The sequence below is a fragment of the Mycteria americana genome, chromosome 9, assembly GCF_035582795.1.
Source record: "Mycteria americana isolate JAX WOST 10 ecotype Jacksonville Zoo and Gardens chromosome 9, USCA_MyAme_1.0, whole genome shotgun sequence".
Lineage (NCBI taxonomy): Eukaryota > Metazoa > Chordata > Aves > Ciconiiformes > Ciconiidae > Mycteria > Mycteria americana.
The window spans coordinates 42,501,978-42,522,058 of record NC_134373.1 but is presented as its reverse complement, the minus strand read 5'-3'; the positions used below and the strand labels follow the sequence as shown (position 1 = coordinate 42,522,058).

General features: G+C 35.8%; 1 protein-coding gene across 1 annotated transcript in view; it reads left to right on the top strand.

The window, feature by feature from the left end:
• NEB (nebulin) overlaps positions 1-20,081 on the top strand; it is a 128,945-nt gene that overhangs the window by 17,574 nt on the left and 91,290 nt on the right. Inside the window, exons 17-39 of the mRNA XM_075511693.1 lie at positions 217-315; positions 781-885; positions 984-1,091; positions 1,770-2,081; positions 2,214-2,420; positions 3,087-3,191; positions 3,564-3,671; positions 4,486-4,797; positions 6,018-6,224; positions 6,461-6,565; positions 7,631-7,738; positions 8,663-8,974; positions 10,504-10,710; positions 11,419-11,523; positions 11,687-11,794; positions 12,182-12,493; positions 13,252-13,458; positions 15,069-15,173; positions 15,993-16,100; positions 17,599-17,910; positions 18,055-18,261; positions 18,734-18,838; positions 19,739-19,846. Coding sequence (XP_075367808.1) covers positions 217-315; positions 781-885; positions 984-1,091; positions 1,770-2,081; positions 2,214-2,420; positions 3,087-3,191; positions 3,564-3,671; positions 4,486-4,797; positions 6,018-6,224; positions 6,461-6,565; positions 7,631-7,738; positions 8,663-8,974; positions 10,504-10,710; positions 11,419-11,523; positions 11,687-11,794; positions 12,182-12,493; positions 13,252-13,458; positions 15,069-15,173; positions 15,993-16,100; positions 17,599-17,910; positions 18,055-18,261; positions 18,734-18,838; positions 19,739-19,846 — 3,972 coding nt within the window. The remainder of the gene's footprint in view (positions 1-216; positions 316-780; positions 886-983; positions 1,092-1,769; positions 2,082-2,213; positions 2,421-3,086; positions 3,192-3,563; positions 3,672-4,485; positions 4,798-6,017; positions 6,225-6,460; positions 6,566-7,630; positions 7,739-8,662; positions 8,975-10,503; positions 10,711-11,418; positions 11,524-11,686; positions 11,795-12,181; positions 12,494-13,251; positions 13,459-15,068; positions 15,174-15,992; positions 16,101-17,598; positions 17,911-18,054; positions 18,262-18,733; positions 18,839-19,738; positions 19,847-20,081) is intronic.

Here is a 20,081-nt window from a genome sequence, read left to right as displayed (position 1 = left end):
TTCAAAATATTTTACATTAATACTTTAAAAATACTTTAAAAAATTTATTTGCTCTCTGATTATATTAAAAAGTAACATGAGAACCGTTGTGCATGACAGTGCTTATCTGCACGCATGCCGTAACTGCTCACTATCCCAAGTAATGTTACATTGCTATGTCTTATAAAATAGTTTTGCTTATACGCATTTTCTGCAAGTATATTTATCTTCCTTCAGCACACCTACAAAAAGCATCCTGATAAAACCAAATTTACTCAAGTGGCTGACTCTCCAGTACAGAAGCAAGCAGAGATCAATAGCAAACAGCTGAGTGATGTAAGTAAACTTAGAAAACATGTTGCTACACTCTGACCTTATCAATTTCTGCACTGTGGCCACCTTCACTTTATCATCCAGTTTTAAGAGAACTCCTGAAATGAACGTGTAGGTGAATGTGTGTGCATATACACACACACAAGCACAAAAACATTTGTGTGTATTTGCAGTTCTGTTCCAGTGGAAGATCACCTGGAAATGAGATTTTTTTTTAGTTTTTCGGTTGGCTGTTCATGTCAATTTTTAGTGCGTGTGTTTGTAATTTTGTTTATGTCCATCATTCTTAATGTATTCTTTGCACCAGTTAAGTCAGTGGGGTTTATACGATTCACTTTGCATTCATCTCTGTCTTCCTTTGTGAGTGAGGTAACATGAGATCTTTAAGTTGTGTCACTCAGTGTTATTAAGCATTTACAATATATAAACATTGGGCTGCTAAATTTCTTTCTGTATTTTTCTTTGCAGATAATGTATAAATCCAAAGGTGAAGAAATTATTCATAAGTACCACCTCCCTCCAGATGTGCCCCAGTTTATACAGGCTAAAGTTAATGCCTACAATATTAGTGATGTAAGTATATTTTTGAATCCAGAGCTCTTGATTCAACTTACAATATTAAGTTTCTGTTAGTTAGAAACTGTTCATTCAAAATTCACCTTTTCTTCTAGAACTACTACAAAACAGGATTGGAAGAATTAAAATCAAGGGGATATGATCTAAAAAGTGATGCTATTCCTATCCGAGCTGCCAAGGCTGCTAGGCAAGCTGCCAGTGATGTAAGTACATCCTTCCTAAAGGAACTGTATAATTCAAAAGAGTTTACTTAAACAATGTTTGCAATTATGTTTATTAAGGATATCTGAAGGATAACTTCTTTATGGCCTTTTTTGAGCGTGTTATTGGACATATTTATCACAGTTATAATTTTATTGGTGTTTCATTGCTTCACTAATGTATTTGTATAATTACATTTAGAAAAGGCTGTTTCATTGTGTAGTTCTCTGTGAATAAACAGGCTATCTTGCACTCCAGTATGGCTAAGGAAAATCATGAGGAGTAGGTCAGTAGTGACAGCTCCATGAGCAAAGGACCCCTGAATTCTCTCTGTCCTTAATTATAGGCCTGATCATAAATGAGGTGAAAGACTCTAGGACATCACTGAGTTTTGGGCAGATTCTTGGGGATGGCTTTGCAGAAGTCCCTTAGTATTTTAAGACTTGTCTCCCTCTTATCATCAGTACAAGTGAGATAATACTACTTTGAAAGCTAATGCATTTGTGTAGGAGTGAATTGTAAAGAGATGTGTGTCTGGTTTTATTAAGATGTATGGTCAGTGACTTAAATGTGAGGGATACTCTTTGTAGAAAACAAGGGTAGCCTTTACTTTTTATTTACTTATTGCTAAGTTACTACACTTAAGATGATATTCTCCATGTTCTGTTATATTCTAACAGGTTAACTATAAAAAAGCCTATGAACTCGCCAAGGGTAAACTCGTTGGCTTCAAGAGCCTCCAAGATGATCCCAAACTCGTTCACTATATGAAGGTAGCCAAGATGCAGTCTGAGCGAGAGTACAAGAAAGATTATGAGAAAACAAAAACGAAGTACAACATTCCACTGGATATGGTCAATGTTGTTGGTGCCAAGAAGGCTCAAGAGATTGCCAGCAATACTAATTACAAGAACCTCCTGCACCACTATACTTATTTACCAGATGCAATGAATGTGGAGCTGACCAAAAATATGATGGAGATTCAGAGTGATGTAAGTAAAACCTCAAGTAAACAGAATTTTTTTGAGATGTCTCAAGCAAAAACTGTGAAGACTCAGGAGAGGTCCCTGAATTGTTTTTTCTAATTCCTAACTTTTAAAACATTGTTTTCACTCCTTTATTAGAATGCATACAAAGCAGATTATAATAACTGGATGAAAGGCATTGGTTGGATCCCCATTGGCTCCCTAGAAGTAGAAAAAGCTAAAAAAGCTGGAGATGCCTTGAATGAAAAGAAATATCGTCAGCATCCGGACACCATTAAATTTACAAGCGTGGTAGACTCTCCGGTAATGGTCCAAGCCAAACAGAATTCAGTTCAACTCAATGATGTAAGTAGAGAAAGAAATGGGTGTTATAGTAAAGTAGAGATGTATCTACTGAAGAGCTGAGCATTGTCTTTAAAATTTTTTAAAGTACTATTAGCCTGAAAGTGTTTCTCTGTGTTGTCATTGTGTTGTGCTCTGATTTTGCCTGAGTAATTTCCTGGTATAAGTCTGCAAAGCTGTATGGAAATCATGTGGCTCTTCCAGTTCACATCAGCTGATTCCGCCTATTTATATTTAAGTATATTTGCAATACATTTGATTTAAGAAATGTGAAATTTTCAAGTTGTTTATTGACGTTTTACCACCTACAATAATGAACTACAGAATGTTTGATGAATCACAATATGTCCATCATTATAAACCAGCAAGCTTTGTTTTGTTACGCTGTCCTGCCATCCCTTATTATCCCACTCTTTCAGAAATAGGTTTTTATGTCCATTAAAGGGCTTAATTTTACTGAGTAAAGACTGCATAGAGCTTTTAGGGTGTGTTCCTTCTATCAGCAAGATCAACAATTCTGTATGAAAAGTGCAGCCTCAATCTTTATGAGATAGGTGGCAATGTACATTTATTTGCAAAATCAAATATAAACTCTCACTTAATTTACAGTGAGCCAGGGCTAGCTGTACAAGGAAAGAAGGATTTATTTCTGTATCGTATATTTTACAGAAACTATACAGGTCTTCTGGAGAGGAAGTTAAACATAAATATACTCTTACCCCAGATGTCCCACAGTTTATCCAAGCTAGATACAATGCAGCTAACGTCAGTGATGTAAGTGACTTCTTTACAGCATGTTTTACACAGTGTTAATGAATTTTTGAGTAATATGTTACAGATAGATACACTCATATTGCAGATTCTTTTCACTGATATGCAGTTCTATATAACCAACTTGTATCACTGTAATTTTTCATTCTTGGTGTCATTTGAATTTCCAACCAGATACCATTTAGTAATGTAATAATTCAATTAATTTAATTAATAGGTAAATCTGTTCTCATAAATGAAGGCTGATAGTTGCGTATGATCCCCACTGCATCTGCTTCTAAAGAATTGCCTGGAGTAGCTTAGGAGTAGCTTTGACTTGCATATAGTTCATATGATTACTACGTCCTCTAGAATAATATGGATTTTCTTTTTTAGGCATATTACAAACAAGGCTACCATGATCTAATAGCTAAAGGGAACAATGTGTCACTTGATGCTATTCCAATTACTCTAGCCAAGGCTTCAAGAAACATTGCTAGTGATGTAAGTATCTATTCCAGGTATACTTTTCTTAGGCATTTAGTAAAAAAGTTGTCCATTACAGGCCATATGGTTGACCTCACATGTTGCACAAGTCTCACTAGAGTCAGTATTATGAGAAAGAGATTCTTAGTCTTTCCCAAAGGCTTAGTTTGTGTAGGACTTATTTTATGCTCATCTTGTTTGCTTTAGATAGGCAAATGCTACTGCACTGTGTTTCTTAACCCACATTTCACAGGAGAAACGGAATCAGTAGTTCTTGCAATCTTTCTGAGACAAATTTCCAGAAAATACACTACATTAGCACCTATTTACAGACTGTGAGACAATACGTGCTAAGGGTGCTTTTCGTTACACAGTGGAGTATGGCTTATACATGATTCAGAAGGCCTTATACTGCAAATTGTATGAAGTGGGATGTTTCAGTGGCTTCATATAACTAGAGGAAGCTGTCCAGTCATATTCCACTTGTTTGCTATTGCTTTCAAATGACTGAGAAGGATTGTCTCAATTACTCTGATATTTTTCATGCACCTTTCAACACAGGAATACTTAGGAAATGTTTTCCCTTCCTTACAAGAAAAGCTAATGTTGATCAATCTTATTGTGGTGTGTGTAACCTGTTGTGTACAGGTGGAGCAAAAAAAGCTAATGTAGGTACAGTCGCTGGGTGTGCCATTTAGGAGAGCTTATCTTTCTGAGCTGCTTGCAGCTTCTTTTTCCAATGAAAGACGTGAGAGCTTAGCTTCTCTTTTGCGTTAGTGTGAACATCAATAGCCATGCCACCGTACATTTGATCTCTTTCCTCTGTTTCTAGTATAAATACAAAGAAGCATATGAAAAGGCTAAAGGAAAACAGGTTGGTTTCAGAAGCCTGCAAGATGACCCTAAGCTTGTCCACTACATGAATGTAGCAAAGATTCAGTCTGAGCGGGAGTACAAGAAAGACTATGAGAAGACCAAGACTAACTATCACACGCCTCCTGACATGTACAGCATCCAGGCTGCTAAACAGTCTCAGGATGTAGCTTCTAATGCGCACTACAAAAATCTGATCCATCACTACACTTACCTGCCAGATGCCATGGATGTTGAGCTTGCAAAGAACATGATGCAAATTCAGAGTGACGTAAGTTTTTCAATGATTGCAATTTCATGGATGTTTTCCTGCACACTGTGAAAAATAAAATACGAGTTTATATTCAATGAAAATTGCCCCCACTGTATGGGAATGGTCTGTTTTTCTTATGTCTTGGGGAAAATTGTTAGAAGTTTTATCAGATGATGGTGGCATTTAGAAATACCAAATTCCAGGTGAGTTCTACTCAACAGGATTTTGATGTTGGCCTATCAGTGGAGAGCAGACTTCTGGAATATTGTATTCAAATGCACTTTTTTTTCACATTTCGTCAGAAAACTTTATTTTGCAACTAACATAATTTTGTTTTATTCTTTAAGACTTCTTTTAAGTTGCTTTGTCTTCACATGAGATAGATATGATAGTGTGGTTGGACTATTATTAAGTATTTAGGATGAAGGAGTGGACAAAATGTAACTATTGATATTATTAGAAATACATTCTGGATTATCTCTAGCATAGGAGATCTCTCCTAGGACCTTCTTGGTCCTTCTTGCAGATAGAGAGTTTTAAATGGTTGACTGGGCGTGCATGGTCGCACTCTGCACCTCTTTGTATACTGTGGAATTTGACTTTGTATGGGTCCCTATGGAGGACCACTCATTTTAGAGTTAGAACACAGAAGGGTCTTAAAAAAGAGTGTCCACAATATCCTTGCATTCAGACTGGGCATTAACCCTGTCTGAATGTTTATATGGAATAACCTTCTGCATATTTTGTAGCCAGGATAAATTTTTCACTTGCAGTCTGTGAATTCTGCATATTTTACTGTAGGAGAAACTGTAGGAAGAAAACCAAAAATTGAGCCTTTGCTCTGTGGACCTTTGTGTAAGGCCAAGTCTCACAGAGTCTGCTGAAACACAGAACAAATTAAACCATGTTAAACGGTCACCATATGGTAGTTTAGAAGTTATTAAGAATTGAAGGTTGGTGAAATTTTTCACGTGGGTAAAAGAGAAGGAAGGTTAGTAAATACTGAAAGGATGTTACAGTTTATAGGAAATTAATCCTGAATCAAAAATACAATAGCTCATTTTCTTCCTTATGAAATCACAGAGAAGCATAAAAAATATCTGTGTTCTTTTCAAGAATTTATAAATATTTCTTGCTAATGTAGAACACACTAGCTAGACTATGTGATTATTGTTTTAAACAGAATTCTTACACTTCTGTGGGAAAATCTTGGTCCATGTTGGCTTTCTCTCCTTCAGAATGCATACAAACAAGAGTATAACAGCTGGTTCAAGGGTATTGGATGGAGTCCTCTCGGTTCTCTGGATGTTGAAAAAGCTAAAAAGGCTGGAGAGGCATTAAATGAAAAGAAATACCGTCAGCACCCAGACACCATCAAATTTACAAGTATACCAGATTCAATACCAATGGTTTTAGCGCAGCACAACACCAAGCAATTGAGTGATGTAAGAAATTTTTCATTATTAATGTGATATAGTGATTTTAATTTTTTTTACCATATTTATGATTTATGTTACTGTCTGATATTCCATCTAAAAAAACCTTTAAATTTTAAAAACTGTAATAATAGTAAAATTGCAATCTGTTGGTAAGAATTAAGCATTGTTGCATTGTCTCTATGTGTTAACACTATTACCTACCTTGTACTTGTCAACAAGAATTTGTTTATTTTTGCTTGCAGATAGCATATAAGCAAAAGGGTGAAGAAGTAAAACACAAATACACCCTGGATCCTGATGTTCCGCAGTTTATTCAAGCCAGGGTCAACGCCTTCAATTTGAGTGATGTGAGTATATAACCAATAGTTTGTTCAATAACATATTTATTTATCATTTACTTAATAGAAAAAAACCCTTTTATTTATTTGTGCTATGATATTGAATATAGAAATGCACAAGCTCTGAATTCAGCTTAACTTTTACTTCTAGAAGTCAATGAGTTTTGTGCTTGTTAAGCAAATTTTTAAACTGTCTGAGCACTCATGAACATGAACACATTTCAGTGCTTTATTGCCAAACTACTTGGATAGATGGAATGAAAAAAACCAGCATGACTTACTATTCAAATTCCTATAGGTTTGGAGACTTATGTCATCTACTTTTATGTAAAACACATTGCATAGGCAAGCAGTACAAGTTCTCTGTGTGTTGCTTCCTGCTGCTGGGCTTTCAAAGAAAATTAACTCATCCAGTGGAAAGATAGTAATGCCTTTTTCTGCCATTCAGCTACTAGTCTGCCTGCTTTCCATCACTTCTTACATCCATTCAACACCGTAAAGATCTCCTCTGATAGTATCAATTTTATTGCCTTCGTGATATTAAATTTTTTGGTGGCATTATCAGGCCTCCAGGAACTAGGTGAAAGCTGACATCTCTTTTAATCCCATCCTGTAGAAAGCCTTGAAATACTATTAGTCTGTCCAGATGCTAACTGCTAACAAAAAATCAGCCAGCTTTCTTCAGTCACTTAAGACAACAAGGCCTGCTTTTGAAGCTAATGGGAAAAAATTTCTGAAGGTTCAGTCAAATGAAAAAGGGGTTTGCTTAGGCAAGGGCAAAAATGCTACTGATGGAGTTGTTCCACATAAAAATTGCAAATAATGCTTATAGAGTTAATGATTTAGCTACATGAATTAAACTGATTGTCTTGAAGGACTCTCCTATCTTTATAGTAGATTTATTTATCATAATATAACTGTAGTTTGTGTACAGGTTAACCTTTTTCCCTGAAATTCCACCGACTAAACTGAATATTTTTGACTCCTATAACTGGAACAAAAACATGGGCTTAAACAACTTTGTTAAAATTGCTACTCCTAACATTGTGAACTTATACCTTTTTTCCCTATAAGGCTAACTACAAAGCAGACTGGAAGAAAACCATTGCCAAAGGATATGATCTGAAACCAGATGCCATTCCTATTATTGCTGCTAAAGCTTCTCGAAATATTGCAAGTGATGTAAGTATAATTTACATGAAGTGGAATACATACATCTACTGCATTACAGCTTTCTGTAGCATATTATGCTACAGAGCATATGCTATATATGTGTAATGGTATAGAGATACTTAACTCTGAGAATTTAAACTCTTATGATACTGTGAAATAACAAGTGAATTCAGATATTTACATGAACCTCTGAAAAAACCTGTGTCTTTGGAAATGTGTTGTAACGCGCGTGAACACTGGTGAGCTGGGGCTGTTTGTTGTATGTACTTCAAGTATTCACCAGCTTATTCAAAAGTTCCTTTGTTATGATTTACCTATGCTGTATTCTTAGTTGCTGGAGACCTGTACTTCTGCTTCTCTAGCATTCACAAGCTGTACAGAAATGTGGCAGCTTTCAGGCAGCTCCGTCAACTGGCAACAGTAAAGCTTTGTGTGCCATCTGACACAAGCTATGAAAGGAGATTTGGAACACAGAAATAAATTCACTAACTTTAGCAAAAGGCTGCAAATGACTTCCATTCCCCGCTTAAACATGCCTCCCCCCAATAGCCAAACATTGGGATATCCAGTTGTTTGATAGTCTTGGGCTTTTCAATAATATATTATTATGCTAGTCTTTTAATTAAAAGCTGAATGTTCCTGGGAGTTAGAAGTCTATGGCAGTAAAATATAATATGGCAGAGGCAATGGTGAGGGAGGGCATGTAACTGCATGTCTAGATTTAGATCTATACCAGGGGTCAAGACAAGCTGAGAAATCCAGCAATCCTCTTCTTTTTTTGACCTCAATAATCCTGTGCTGTCTGAAAAACAATTTATGAGTTTGTAGAATGAACTGCAGTTGTTAAAATATTGAGTTTCAAAGTATAAAAATTATCAAAAGTGTGTTTGCTCTTTCCAAAGTGGGTAAGGCTTTCTTTTCCTTTGTCTCTAGTACAAGTACAAGGAATCATATGAGAAAGATAAAGGCAAACAGGTTGGATACCGTAGCCTGCAGGATGATCCTAAACTTGTTCATTACATGAACGTGGCCAAAATGCAATCAGATCGTGAATACAAGAAGGATTATGAAGTCACCAAGACCAAATATCATACTCCTTTGGATATGTTCAGCGTGACGGCTGCCAAGAAAGCCCAGGAAGCGGTTACAAACGCTGGCTATAAACAGCCAATTCACCATTATACACTCTTGCCTGATTCTGTGAATCTGGAGCTATCAAGAAATGTGATGCAGCTTCAGAGTGATGTATGTAATGATTAATCAACTCGTTTTTTACTTCTCAGAATGACTGTGTTACATTATTAACCTTTTAAGGCTAAAAAATGAACTATATTGGATTAACAGTAGATTGACGTGTAAATGTCTGGTCTGGAACCCTGTATTTTCCAAAGATTATCAGAATTATGTGTAGCTGATAAATTCTGGAGAACTTACCTAGCAAGTAACAACTTTCTTTGTATCTCTACATATTTGGCTAATTCTCAGCAAATGAACATGTTTTTTCTAATTTGTGTATTTTTGTAGTTGGATTTGTAATTATAATGAATTACTACTGTGATTATTACTTGTATTGTCAGAGATTGTAGGTTATGTACAGAGTCTAAATTCTGACTATATTTTATTTCAGTTTACTGAAGATATACATTATGTATGTTTGTATTATACCTAGGGATTTGAGATTTATTTATTTTGTTCACTTTTCCTTCCTGCCTTTGTCCTCCAACAGATGCATATGCCATGCATGATAAGGATTCATAAAAAAGCTTTGTAGTTTCCATTAAGTTTTGCAACTAATTTTCAATTTTTTTCAGTAGTGTAACTTTAGGGTCTGCTTGTTTACCCAGAAAGTATTTAGTTTAATCTGCATTATTTAACAGTCCTCTGACAAATTTGAAATTTGAAAATTGAAAAAATTTGAAATTCCTAAAAACGTTAATAGTCTGATTGAAAGTGTTCTTCAGATTCTAAGTGCTGTTTGGAGAGAATAATGTGCGTGTTCCCGTTGGCCAACAGATAGAGGATCTGACCTTTAGAAACTGTTCTTTTCAAATATGGAAATTTTCATCTCGAGTTTTTTGCTTCCCCATTGTATTTTTACCTAGCCTTGCTGAGATGGCTGAGCTTGCTTGGCTGTCTAACTCAGGATGTTTGCAAGGAGAGAAGCGTGGTACTTGAGGACAAATTTTGCCCTGTATACACTTGCTATGACAGTATGTGGTCTTTTTCTCAGACTCTGATATTCTCTGTTACTTCTAACACTGCAGTTCAGGAACAGGTTTTATTTTCACAGCATTTTTGTACCTTTATCTGCTCTAAAAGCCATGTTATAAAGTATGATTGTATAGGAATGGTGTCTTCAAGATTGTGCAGAACCAGGCCATTAAGGAGAAGTTGCTGAAACAATTTCTCTGAATTAATTCTACTGCGAACTGCGTCTACTAACAAACAAGAGTGTCATTTTTAAAAATTATTATATTTTTGTCAGATTTTCATATTTACCACTCAAAATTTGTTCTAAGGTCTGTGCATTTGGTTTGTAGTGTGAGTTCTACACATTGGTTTAGTGAAAAGAATTTCTTTATCCCTAACACATCAATAGCTGTTAATGTCATGCTAAGAATTTGGAAAACACTAGCAGTTATAACAGGCTTGTCTAAATTTTCCTTCAAAAAAGAATGACCAGGAGAAGTTTTAAGGCCTAACCTGTTTTTATATATATGGGAATTTTAATTTTCCTTGTCTCACTTTGTTTTTCCTTGTTTATTTTTTAAAAGAATGTGTACAAAGCAGACTTTAATAACTGGTTGAGAGGAGTTGGCTGGATACCACTTCAGTCACTGGAGGTAGAAAAGGCCAAAAAAGCTACAGAGATTCTCAGTGAAAAGAAGTATCGCCAGCACCCAGACAAGCTGAAGTATTCTATTACAATGGATGCAATGGAACAAGTGCTAGCTAAGCAAAATGCCAAGACCATGAATAAGGTGAGAATTTGTTCAGATGATCATGACTGAGCCAGAGATTGGGTCATTAGAATTGAAGTCATTAGAATTTCAAATGGGCATAGTGGTTTGCTTGGTTAAGACTGGACACTGAGAGATGATGGAAGCCTCAGACTGTATTAATTAACGGAGTTTCATTTTCTGTTTATAAAGATCAAAGATTTCTCTTTTGTGTATGGGATTAAAGATGTCCTCTCCAGATTTATAGTGCGTTGGTGACCTTTGCTCTTTTACTGCAGGAAGTAGTATTCATAACCAGTGAGTTGAAAAAACCCTGAAATTCTGTCAGTTTTGTACAAGTTTCCTTGAAAAGTGGAGTTCTTTAAATTTGTCCCTAGTTATCTGGGACACCACTGATCCTTATTCTATGTTTGCCATGGAAAGAGGGTGTGTGAAAAAAAAGAAATTTATGCTTTGCATTAAAGCAGGAGAGAATGCAGACTGAAAATTTCCAGTTTCAATATTTATTAGTTATCAAAACATACTTTGCAAATGTCTCAAAGTACTAAAGAAAGAGGAGGAATATAATATTGCCACTTGGCAGTTACATTTGTGAAGATTATTTGTAGTGCTTATGGAACTTTACTGTAGTGTACACTATTATTTATTGCAAATGAGCAAAACAAAAGCAAACTCTTATTTTATGAGTGCAATGTCTTTTCAATGCTAAATATTACTTTGTAATTGCAGAGGCTCTACACCGATAAATGGAACAAAGAGAAGACCAGCATTCACGTTATGCCAGATACTCCAGAAATTCTGCAGTCAAGAGTGAACCAGATCACAATGAGTAATGTGAGTTACCATACTCACAGCGGGCATTCAGTCTCTGTTGCGTAGATCAAAAATTGGTGTAATTTTTATGTCTTTTTAAAAAATATTTAAATTCAGATGTAGGGTACTTCAGTAGTTCTGCCTTCATAATAGAGTACCTGTTCTCTTTTACATTTTACATTAGAAACTTTACAAAGCTGGATGGGAGGAAGACAAGAAGAAAGGTTATGACATGCAGCCAGATGCTATTCCAATAAAAGCAGCCAAAGCCTCCAGAGACATTGCAAGTGATGTAAGTTTGATTGCGTGATAGTACTCAGAGCAGCTACAAAGACAGTCAGAATGTTTTTGCAGTGCTCTGTTTTGCGTAAATGTGTTTTTTCAAGCATCTTGAGTTGTCTAGGTCTCATTTATATGCTTGATGGGATAAACCTTTGCAGTACTTGCTCTCCAGTGGAATAACACTGAATTGTGCTCTTTTGCTCTTTGTTCAGCAAGCTGCTGAGCTTCATGTGCCTGTGTTCAATGGGCTATTTTGTAAGACTGAGTATGTTTAAATGACTAAACCTGAGCTCCTGTGATGAAAAAGAACAAGTATTTTCTATGTTTTCAAAACTGAGCTTAATAGTTCATTTTTTTTATTTAAGTTTTTGCTGTTCTTTCTCTTTCCTGCTGTCAGTATAAATACAAACTAGCCTATGAAAAAGAGAAAGGAAAACATATTGGGTTCCGCAGCCTTGAAGACGACCCCAAGCTGGTGCACTTCATGCAAGTGGCTAAGATGCAATCTGATCGTGAATACAAAAAAGATTATGAGAAGGCAAAGACTAATTTCCATACTCCAGTTGACATGGTCAGTGTTGTGGCAGCCAAGAAAGCACAGGAAGTGGCTACAAATGCAAACTACAAAAACTTGATCCATACCTACAATGTTTTGCCTGATGCTATGAGCCTTGAATTAGCCAAAAACATGATGCAGATACAAAGTGATGTAAGTGAGAGATTCTTCAACCTTTGCATTATGAATACAATGATGCTTAGTTTATGAAAGCATACTGTAAGGTAAATAGTACTATTTTCTTAGTGAATTAGCTCAGTTATATACTAAAATGTAGTAAATGAAATGAGACATTCAGCAATGATAGCCGTTGCATTTTTCTAAGACTCTGAAATATTAAATTACACCTATTGTGAAAGAATTTGGGTTCAGAAATAAGTAATTTTCTGTATAAAGTAAAATGGATATTTATTGCTTACCTCTCCCATCAGGCTCTTCCTTTGGGAGCAATACTTGTGTGCAGGCCAAGACAGGAAAAGCTTCACTTTTCATTAATAGTTTTATCTTGTACTTCTAAAAAGATACCTTGTCAGAAGAAGGGGAAACCAGCTAAGTAGCTATATTCTCAGATTTTCTGGGATATTTAATCTCTAGAGAAGAGGGCCTTTTTTTCTCAGTATAGTGGTTCAAGATAATCGTCTTCTTCAAGAGGGCCTTAGCAAGTAATCTCATGCAAGCAATCTATATAAGTCATAAGGAGGATCCGAACACTGTATAAAAGGCAGAGTAATAAAATAGACACCACTGTAACAAATGTGTTTCTAAATAAACCTTGAATGCATCTTGATACCATTTGCCTCTTTTTAGAGTAAGTGCATTCAAAATCTAATATTAATTAAACACAGAAAGAAGTGTCAAGATTTACAGACTTTTTCATGCATCTGATTATTTTCTTTTCTTCCTGCTTCTAGAATCAATACAGAGCAGAATATGATGAAAGTATGAAGGGTGTTGGATGGATGCCACTGGGCTCCCTGGAAGCTGAGAAGAACAAAAAAGCGATGGAAATTGTTAGTGAAAAGAAGTATCGCCAGCATCCAGACAAGTTGAAGTATTCTGTTCCTATGGATTCCATGAACATGGTCTTAGCTTTAAATAATGCTAAAATCATGGATGAGGTAAGAAAGTGTTCATCAAAATTCATTTAAGCTTGCACAAGTAAGAAACAAACTATACCTCATGTAATAGTCAATCTTACTGTGTGCATAGCTTTGGAAATCATCAATTTTGGCAGCTAATGAATATGCTTGACTGTAATTGTATTTCATCTTAATAGACCTTTGATACACCTGAAAGCAAAGAATGACCCTAATATTTCTAAGAAATACATGTAAAGGCAGACCTGGGGGTCACATTTTATTAATAAAGTTTACCCAAGATAACTGATTATAGACTTTTAGCATTTTAAATGTGGGGGCTAAAAATACTGGAGTGATCCCTTTCGGAAATAGAATTTAGACTTTTAAATGTATAGTCTGTTTCATCCAACGCCTGTTACATTAATATGAAATTACTGCATGATGTGAATGCTTTTCTAATGAGACATTTATTTTCTGATTCTCCTGCTGAACTGATGTAATCCGCTGGTGTTCTTTAGAAATGTCTAGAGTTCATTTGTGTTGTAGTTACAGGGACAATCAGAATCTTATATGCACTTTCATTAGCTCTATTTCCTCTAAGTAAAGCTCTATTACTTCTCTCAACTGATACTTACTTTCCAGGAGATAAACTAATCATCTTCCACCTCTAACAATTTCTTTTTTGTACCTACTGACTTGGCTTTTAGTTGCGGGTTAACCCCGGTAGGCGGCTAAGCACCACGCAGCCACTCGCTCACTTCCTCCCCTCTCCCCCAGTGGGGAAGAGGAAAGGCAGAGTAAAATCAAGAAAACTTGTGGGTCAAGATAAAAAATATTTAATAAGCAAAGGAGAGGTGGAAGAAGAGAGAAAGAAAACAAAACAAAACAAGTGATGCAAAAGCAATCACTTGCCACCTCCCACGGGTAGACTGATGCCCAGCCAGTTCCCATGCAAAAGATGTCTGACCTCCCTAAGCCCCCTCCTCTCCCTTTTTATTTGCTGAGCATGACGTTATATGGCATGGAATATGTCTTTGGTTAGTTGGCTTCACCTGCCTGGTTCTGTCCTCTCCCAACCTCTTGCACACCACCCGGTCTATTCACTGCGGGGGGAGAGTGAGAAAGAGAGAAGGCCTTGGTACTGTGCAGACACTGTTCAGCAACAGCTGAAACATGAGCGTGTTCTCAGCATTGTTTTAGTCACAAATCTAAAACACAGCACTCTTTGAGCTTCTGTGAAGAGGAGTGATGCCATCCCAACCAGACCCAGTACATTTTGAAACCTCTTGTTTTCTGCTGTTCAGTGTGCTTGAATACAGTGCTGGGCAAGAGACAAGAATAAAATACCCTAGCAAGGTTGATATTTTTTCCACTCTTATTTTGGCCTCACACAATTAACTTCATAAGAGCTATTCCTGATTCACGCTCCTTTAAAGTGCTAAAATAAAAAGGGAAATGTTCCTACCATGTTAGTAGTTGCATCATTGTAAGAAAGGTTATATTTCAAATAGGAAATATTATTTTAAATGGTTGTATTTAATTTTATTAACAATTTATAAACAATTTTATTAACAATTTATAAACAATTAAATTGTTTTATTTGGTTTTTCGCTTATGTTGACATATCTTTTTTTTTTTTATCCTTCCAGCACAAGTACAAACAAGCATGGGAAGAAGACAAAAAGAAAGTTCACATCACACCAGATATTCCACAGATTGCTTTAGCAAAAGTTAATGCATTTAATTTAAGCGATGTGAGTACTGTTTGTAAGACTATGACATTGGTTTTTTTTTTTTTTTTATTAGGAGTAAGTGAGATGACAGCATACGAAAGTCTCCCTAATTCTCACTTTGCTAACCTGTAGTAATTTCAGAAAAAGCTGTTAATTTTCCTTTTTCCCACTTCCTTCCCCAAAATTAAATACCAAAAATTGCCAAGAAAAAGCCATAGTCTTTATAGTCAAATTATGAAGTGTTCACATGTAGGTCATTAAAATATAATAGTTACTAACCAAATAGTAGGGTTTGAGTACTATCCATGTTTGTTACTGTATTTATTATTTTATTTCCCCATACACAAAGTTTTGTACTGCATTCAAAATTCTTTCTTGCAGATTGAACCTAATCTTTTGGTAACAGATGGTATTACAGCCAGTTTTTCAGTAGCCAGTTGTTAAATCTGGATATGCTAAATAAAGTATTGTTTGTAATTGTGCACATCTTTAATGTGCACAGAAATAGACATATTTATCTCATATTTTAAAAGCTGACATACTTATAGATGTAACTTTTCACCAATATTTATGCATGTGGGAAACAAATGCAATTTGTTGCTCTTTTGTTATAGGTTGTTGTTACTAATTATAGTGCAGTCCAGCTGCATTGATATATGGAGTTAATTTTGAAGGAGTATTCATCTCTCTGTGTGCCTGAGTGCCTTAAACAACTGTTCAAGGAGTGTTAAACGCATGAATAGTCTGTGTTTCAAGTTATCATATAAAATTAATAGAGTTTTATTTAAGTGTGGTGTCTTTTTCTTTTTTAAAGGATGTTTCTTTTCTTTCTTTTCACAGAAAATGTACAGACTTTCATTTGAAGAATCTAGGAAGAAAGGGTATGATCTCAGAGCTGATGCTATCCCTATTAAAGCTGCCAAAGCTTCTAGGGATATTGCTAGTGATGTAAGTTCTTGAAAGAAAAAATTATCCATTTCAGATATTGTAAAACATTCATTTCTTGACACAATTCAATTTTATATGCCAATTATATGAAGTCCCTTTATTCTCTTTCTTGTAAATAATTCTGACATATTCGATGTATATTCTAATACATTTTCTGACAGGGTTAAAGAACAATTTCTTTATTAGAAAGGTAAGGAGATATATGAGGGACTCTTAGAAAAAAAATAAGGCAGTTCATTCCTCAGTGTGATGGTGCTTGGATACTTTATAAACATATGTTGTATATTGGTAGTTTAGACAGAATGTTCAGAGATCATTCTTAGAAATATTTGAAAAGAACAGATATGGACTTAAATTATTTTTACTGCTGTAGTACAGTTATCTTTATTCCTTTGGTGAAAGTCCCATTAAATTTCTTGGTGCAGAGAATACAAGCTTCTGGAATCAGGACCATTCTGAAATCCTTTGTGTATCAGTGATGAGGGATTTGCTGTGGCAGGGGCAAATCCAGCCTGAGAGAGGGGTGAAGTTAGGGCCTAAGGACATGCTATCTAGCCCACCATTTTTTTTTGACAACATAGGGGATGTTGCTGCCACCGCAAAGTCAATTTGCTCTGCCACTCTACTAAGTCTGAGGGGAAGATACTTCCATTCCTTGTTCTCTCCAAGCAGTAAGCAGTGAAGGAAAAAGGAATTGATGCTAGGTCTGTGTAGTTCATTGTCTGGGGTTGACTAGAGATTGACGAAGGGATTAAGAATTTGAACTATTGGTTTTATTAAACAAATGCAAAATGTCTTGGGAAGTGTCTTGAAGTTTTTTAATCATTTGAACAAGTGAACCTAATGGAAGTGATGATTAGGTCTTTGACTTTATGGTTAGTCTTTAGATATGAACTCAAGTATTCTGAGTATGATGCAGACCACCACAAAAATAGTTACCTAAGCTGGATATTGGAAGGAGGATAGCAATAGTCACAGAGAACTGTGTGGGTTAATGTACCCTGGTTCTAGTGTTTGTGATAGCTCATCTTAGAGCTAATATGGGTATCTCTAAACTATAGTGTGAAAAGAATTAAAAGTGCACTTTTTCCAAAGAACTGTCTTCAGTAAACCAGATCTTATGTGTTCTTTTGCCTTTTGCTTTCTGTCAGTATGTTTTATTGTGTCATTTGTCATGAGATTAGAAAGCAATTGAATGCCAGGTTACATTGAACCTTATCCAGGAGCAAAATAAATTATGGTAAGGAAATTTAATTTATTAAGAAAGTGTTTTAAATATACAGCTTTTAAAAGGGATGTTAGACATCTGTTTTGCTTTAGGGTGCACCCTAAGAGTAGGTGGACAAAACCACCACCTCTATATGCTTTGTGAAGTTTTCTTAACAATGTAAAAATCTTATTTTAATCTAAGTTTTGGGGTTTTTTTCCTTACAAGATAGATATTGCTTATTAAACAAATAAAGTAGAATTGAAGTTGCTGTCTCTGTTCTCTTTACAGTATAAATACAAATTAGGTTACGAACAAGACAAGGGAAAACTTGTAGGCTTCCGCAGCCTTCAGGATGATCCCAAACTTGTCCATTATATGCAAGTGGCTAAGATGCAGTCTGATCGTGAATACAAGAAAGCTTATGAGACGAGCAAGACACATTACCAAACGCCTTCTGATACGCTCAGCATCGTGGCAGCTAAGGAGGCGCAAGATCGTGTAACCAATACTAACTACAAACGACTGATTCACAACTACATGCTTCTACCAGATGCAATGAGTTTAGAACTGTACAGAAACATGAACCAGATACAAAGTGACGTAAGTTTCTCTTTTCCTTCTGTCATTCACAGCTGTGACTTTTTTTCCTGTTTTTTCATTATGGCTGTGTTTTGGAAACAACAGAATTCTTTTGTGTGAGCCATTTGTAAATTGTAAACTTTCCTTTTGTGTTGTGTTCGGCAGAATGAGTACAAGCAGGATTACAATGAGTGGTTCAGGGGTATCGGTTGGAGTCCTGCTGGTTCTCTGGATGTGGAGAAATCTAAGAAAGCCACAGAAATTGCAAGCGATCGGAAATACCGCCAGCATCCCAGCATGTTCCCCTTTACAAAACAGAATGATGCCATGGACATGGTCCTTGCAAAGCAGAATGCAAATATAATGAACAAAGTGAGTATTTATGGGGAAAATTGGGCAGACATTCACATATAATCCATTTCAATAACCAGTCTGTAAGTCTCTGTCACCACCTTTATGTAGCAGTGTTTCCCTGGGAAAAACAACTGCCACTTACAGGTTCCTCTTTTTTCATTTTTTTTCTTACTGAAACACTCAGTTACTGTTAAATAGCATTGGTTAAATAAATCTTTTCTCATTTTTCTCATTACTACCTCTCCAACCTCTATTCTTCTCATTCTCATATAGAAATCACTGGCCCTGAAAATCTTGATAGTTGGACTTCATTAGAAGCAAGTCTGGATCCTAATTCAGCTGATTCTGGATTAGGTCATTACATAGTAAAATAAATCTAAGTCAGCACCTTTGTCTTCTTACCTGTTCATATCCAAAGTGCGCAAATGGAAAGGTGAAAGCCATCCTTTGTCGTTTGTACTAACACATCTGATGTTACTTTTTTCAATAGCATGCTTATACTCAAGCTTGGGAGAAGGATAAAATTCAGGTTCATGTGATGCCAGATACACCAGATATTCTACAGGCAAAACAGAACAAGGCGAACTACAGTCAGGTAGAGTTTTTTAATACTTCCTATTACATTTTAAATTAGTATCTCCTTTCTTCAAATTTAAAGGTGCCTCCCATTTCAAAATAAGTAATTAAGTTGTGTAAGTTAGAAGAAACGGAATGGGGGATTTAGAACAGAGGCAAGAATTTTTATGTGAGTAATATTTTCAGAGTAGCACTAAGTACCATCTTCAGGCTAGCAAAGTAACAGCCTAAATTACATTATAATGTATGGAAAATACAAGTCCTGTTTTTGAAATCTGGATCTGCATAGCTCATAGTCTATGCTTACCACAGAAACCCATCATGTTAAAAATTCCTTACTATAAAATTACAAGTTCATTGTGTATATTTTTAACTTAGCATATGGGAAAAGAAATACATCCAGTGATTCTGACTTTTTTGTCAGCTTTCAAATATGATAAAGTGGCAATTGTGCCAGTATAAAATACTTAGGTTTTGCTTTGCATGATTGCTCAGCAGCCAATCTTTGACTTGCAAGTGCTGGTACTTAAAATCAACTGTGCACAAACTGAATTGACTATTAAATGGCTACATACAGCCTTATTAATTAAAATTTTGTTAAGCCAATTGAAAAGTTTTCAGTTGTCCCAGATGTATATATTTCAGATTCCCCAGATATGTTTCAAATCCCCAAGATAAGCTGTAGTAGGAAGCTGCTGCAGTAAAGAAAAACTATTTGGTCACTAGCCTAAAACTCGGAAGACCTGCGTTCCTTGCTTATCAGTTTCCCATTTCTCCATTCCCATTCTAGTAGCCCTTCTCTCATAACTGAAGCCTGTGAGGTGACCAGAATTTGGTTATATGAATCATTAGCGTATCTAAATAGAAGGTGACATATGTATTACTAAGACTTTTTAATTAATATTGTTTTCAATTTTAGAAACTATACAAGCTTGGCTGGGAGGAAATGATAAAGAAAGGCTATGACCTCACACCTGAAGCGATTTCAGTGAAAGCTGCAAAAGCTTCAAGGGACATTGCAAGTGACGTAAGCAACATTTCTAATTCAATATGACAGGCACTTTATCTAGTTGCTATAGCCTACAGTCGCCCTAGATCCAGATACACCTCTCTGCTAAGGTGTGGCTTGGAGCAAAAAGCAAAATTGCTGACAAAACTCTTTCCTGATCTGTTCTTGTCAGTGAAGAAAACAATTTAAGAAGGGTTGCTCTGGCATCTTGACAATTCCAAAGATTGTGGTCTGCCCATGAAGTGGCCAGTCA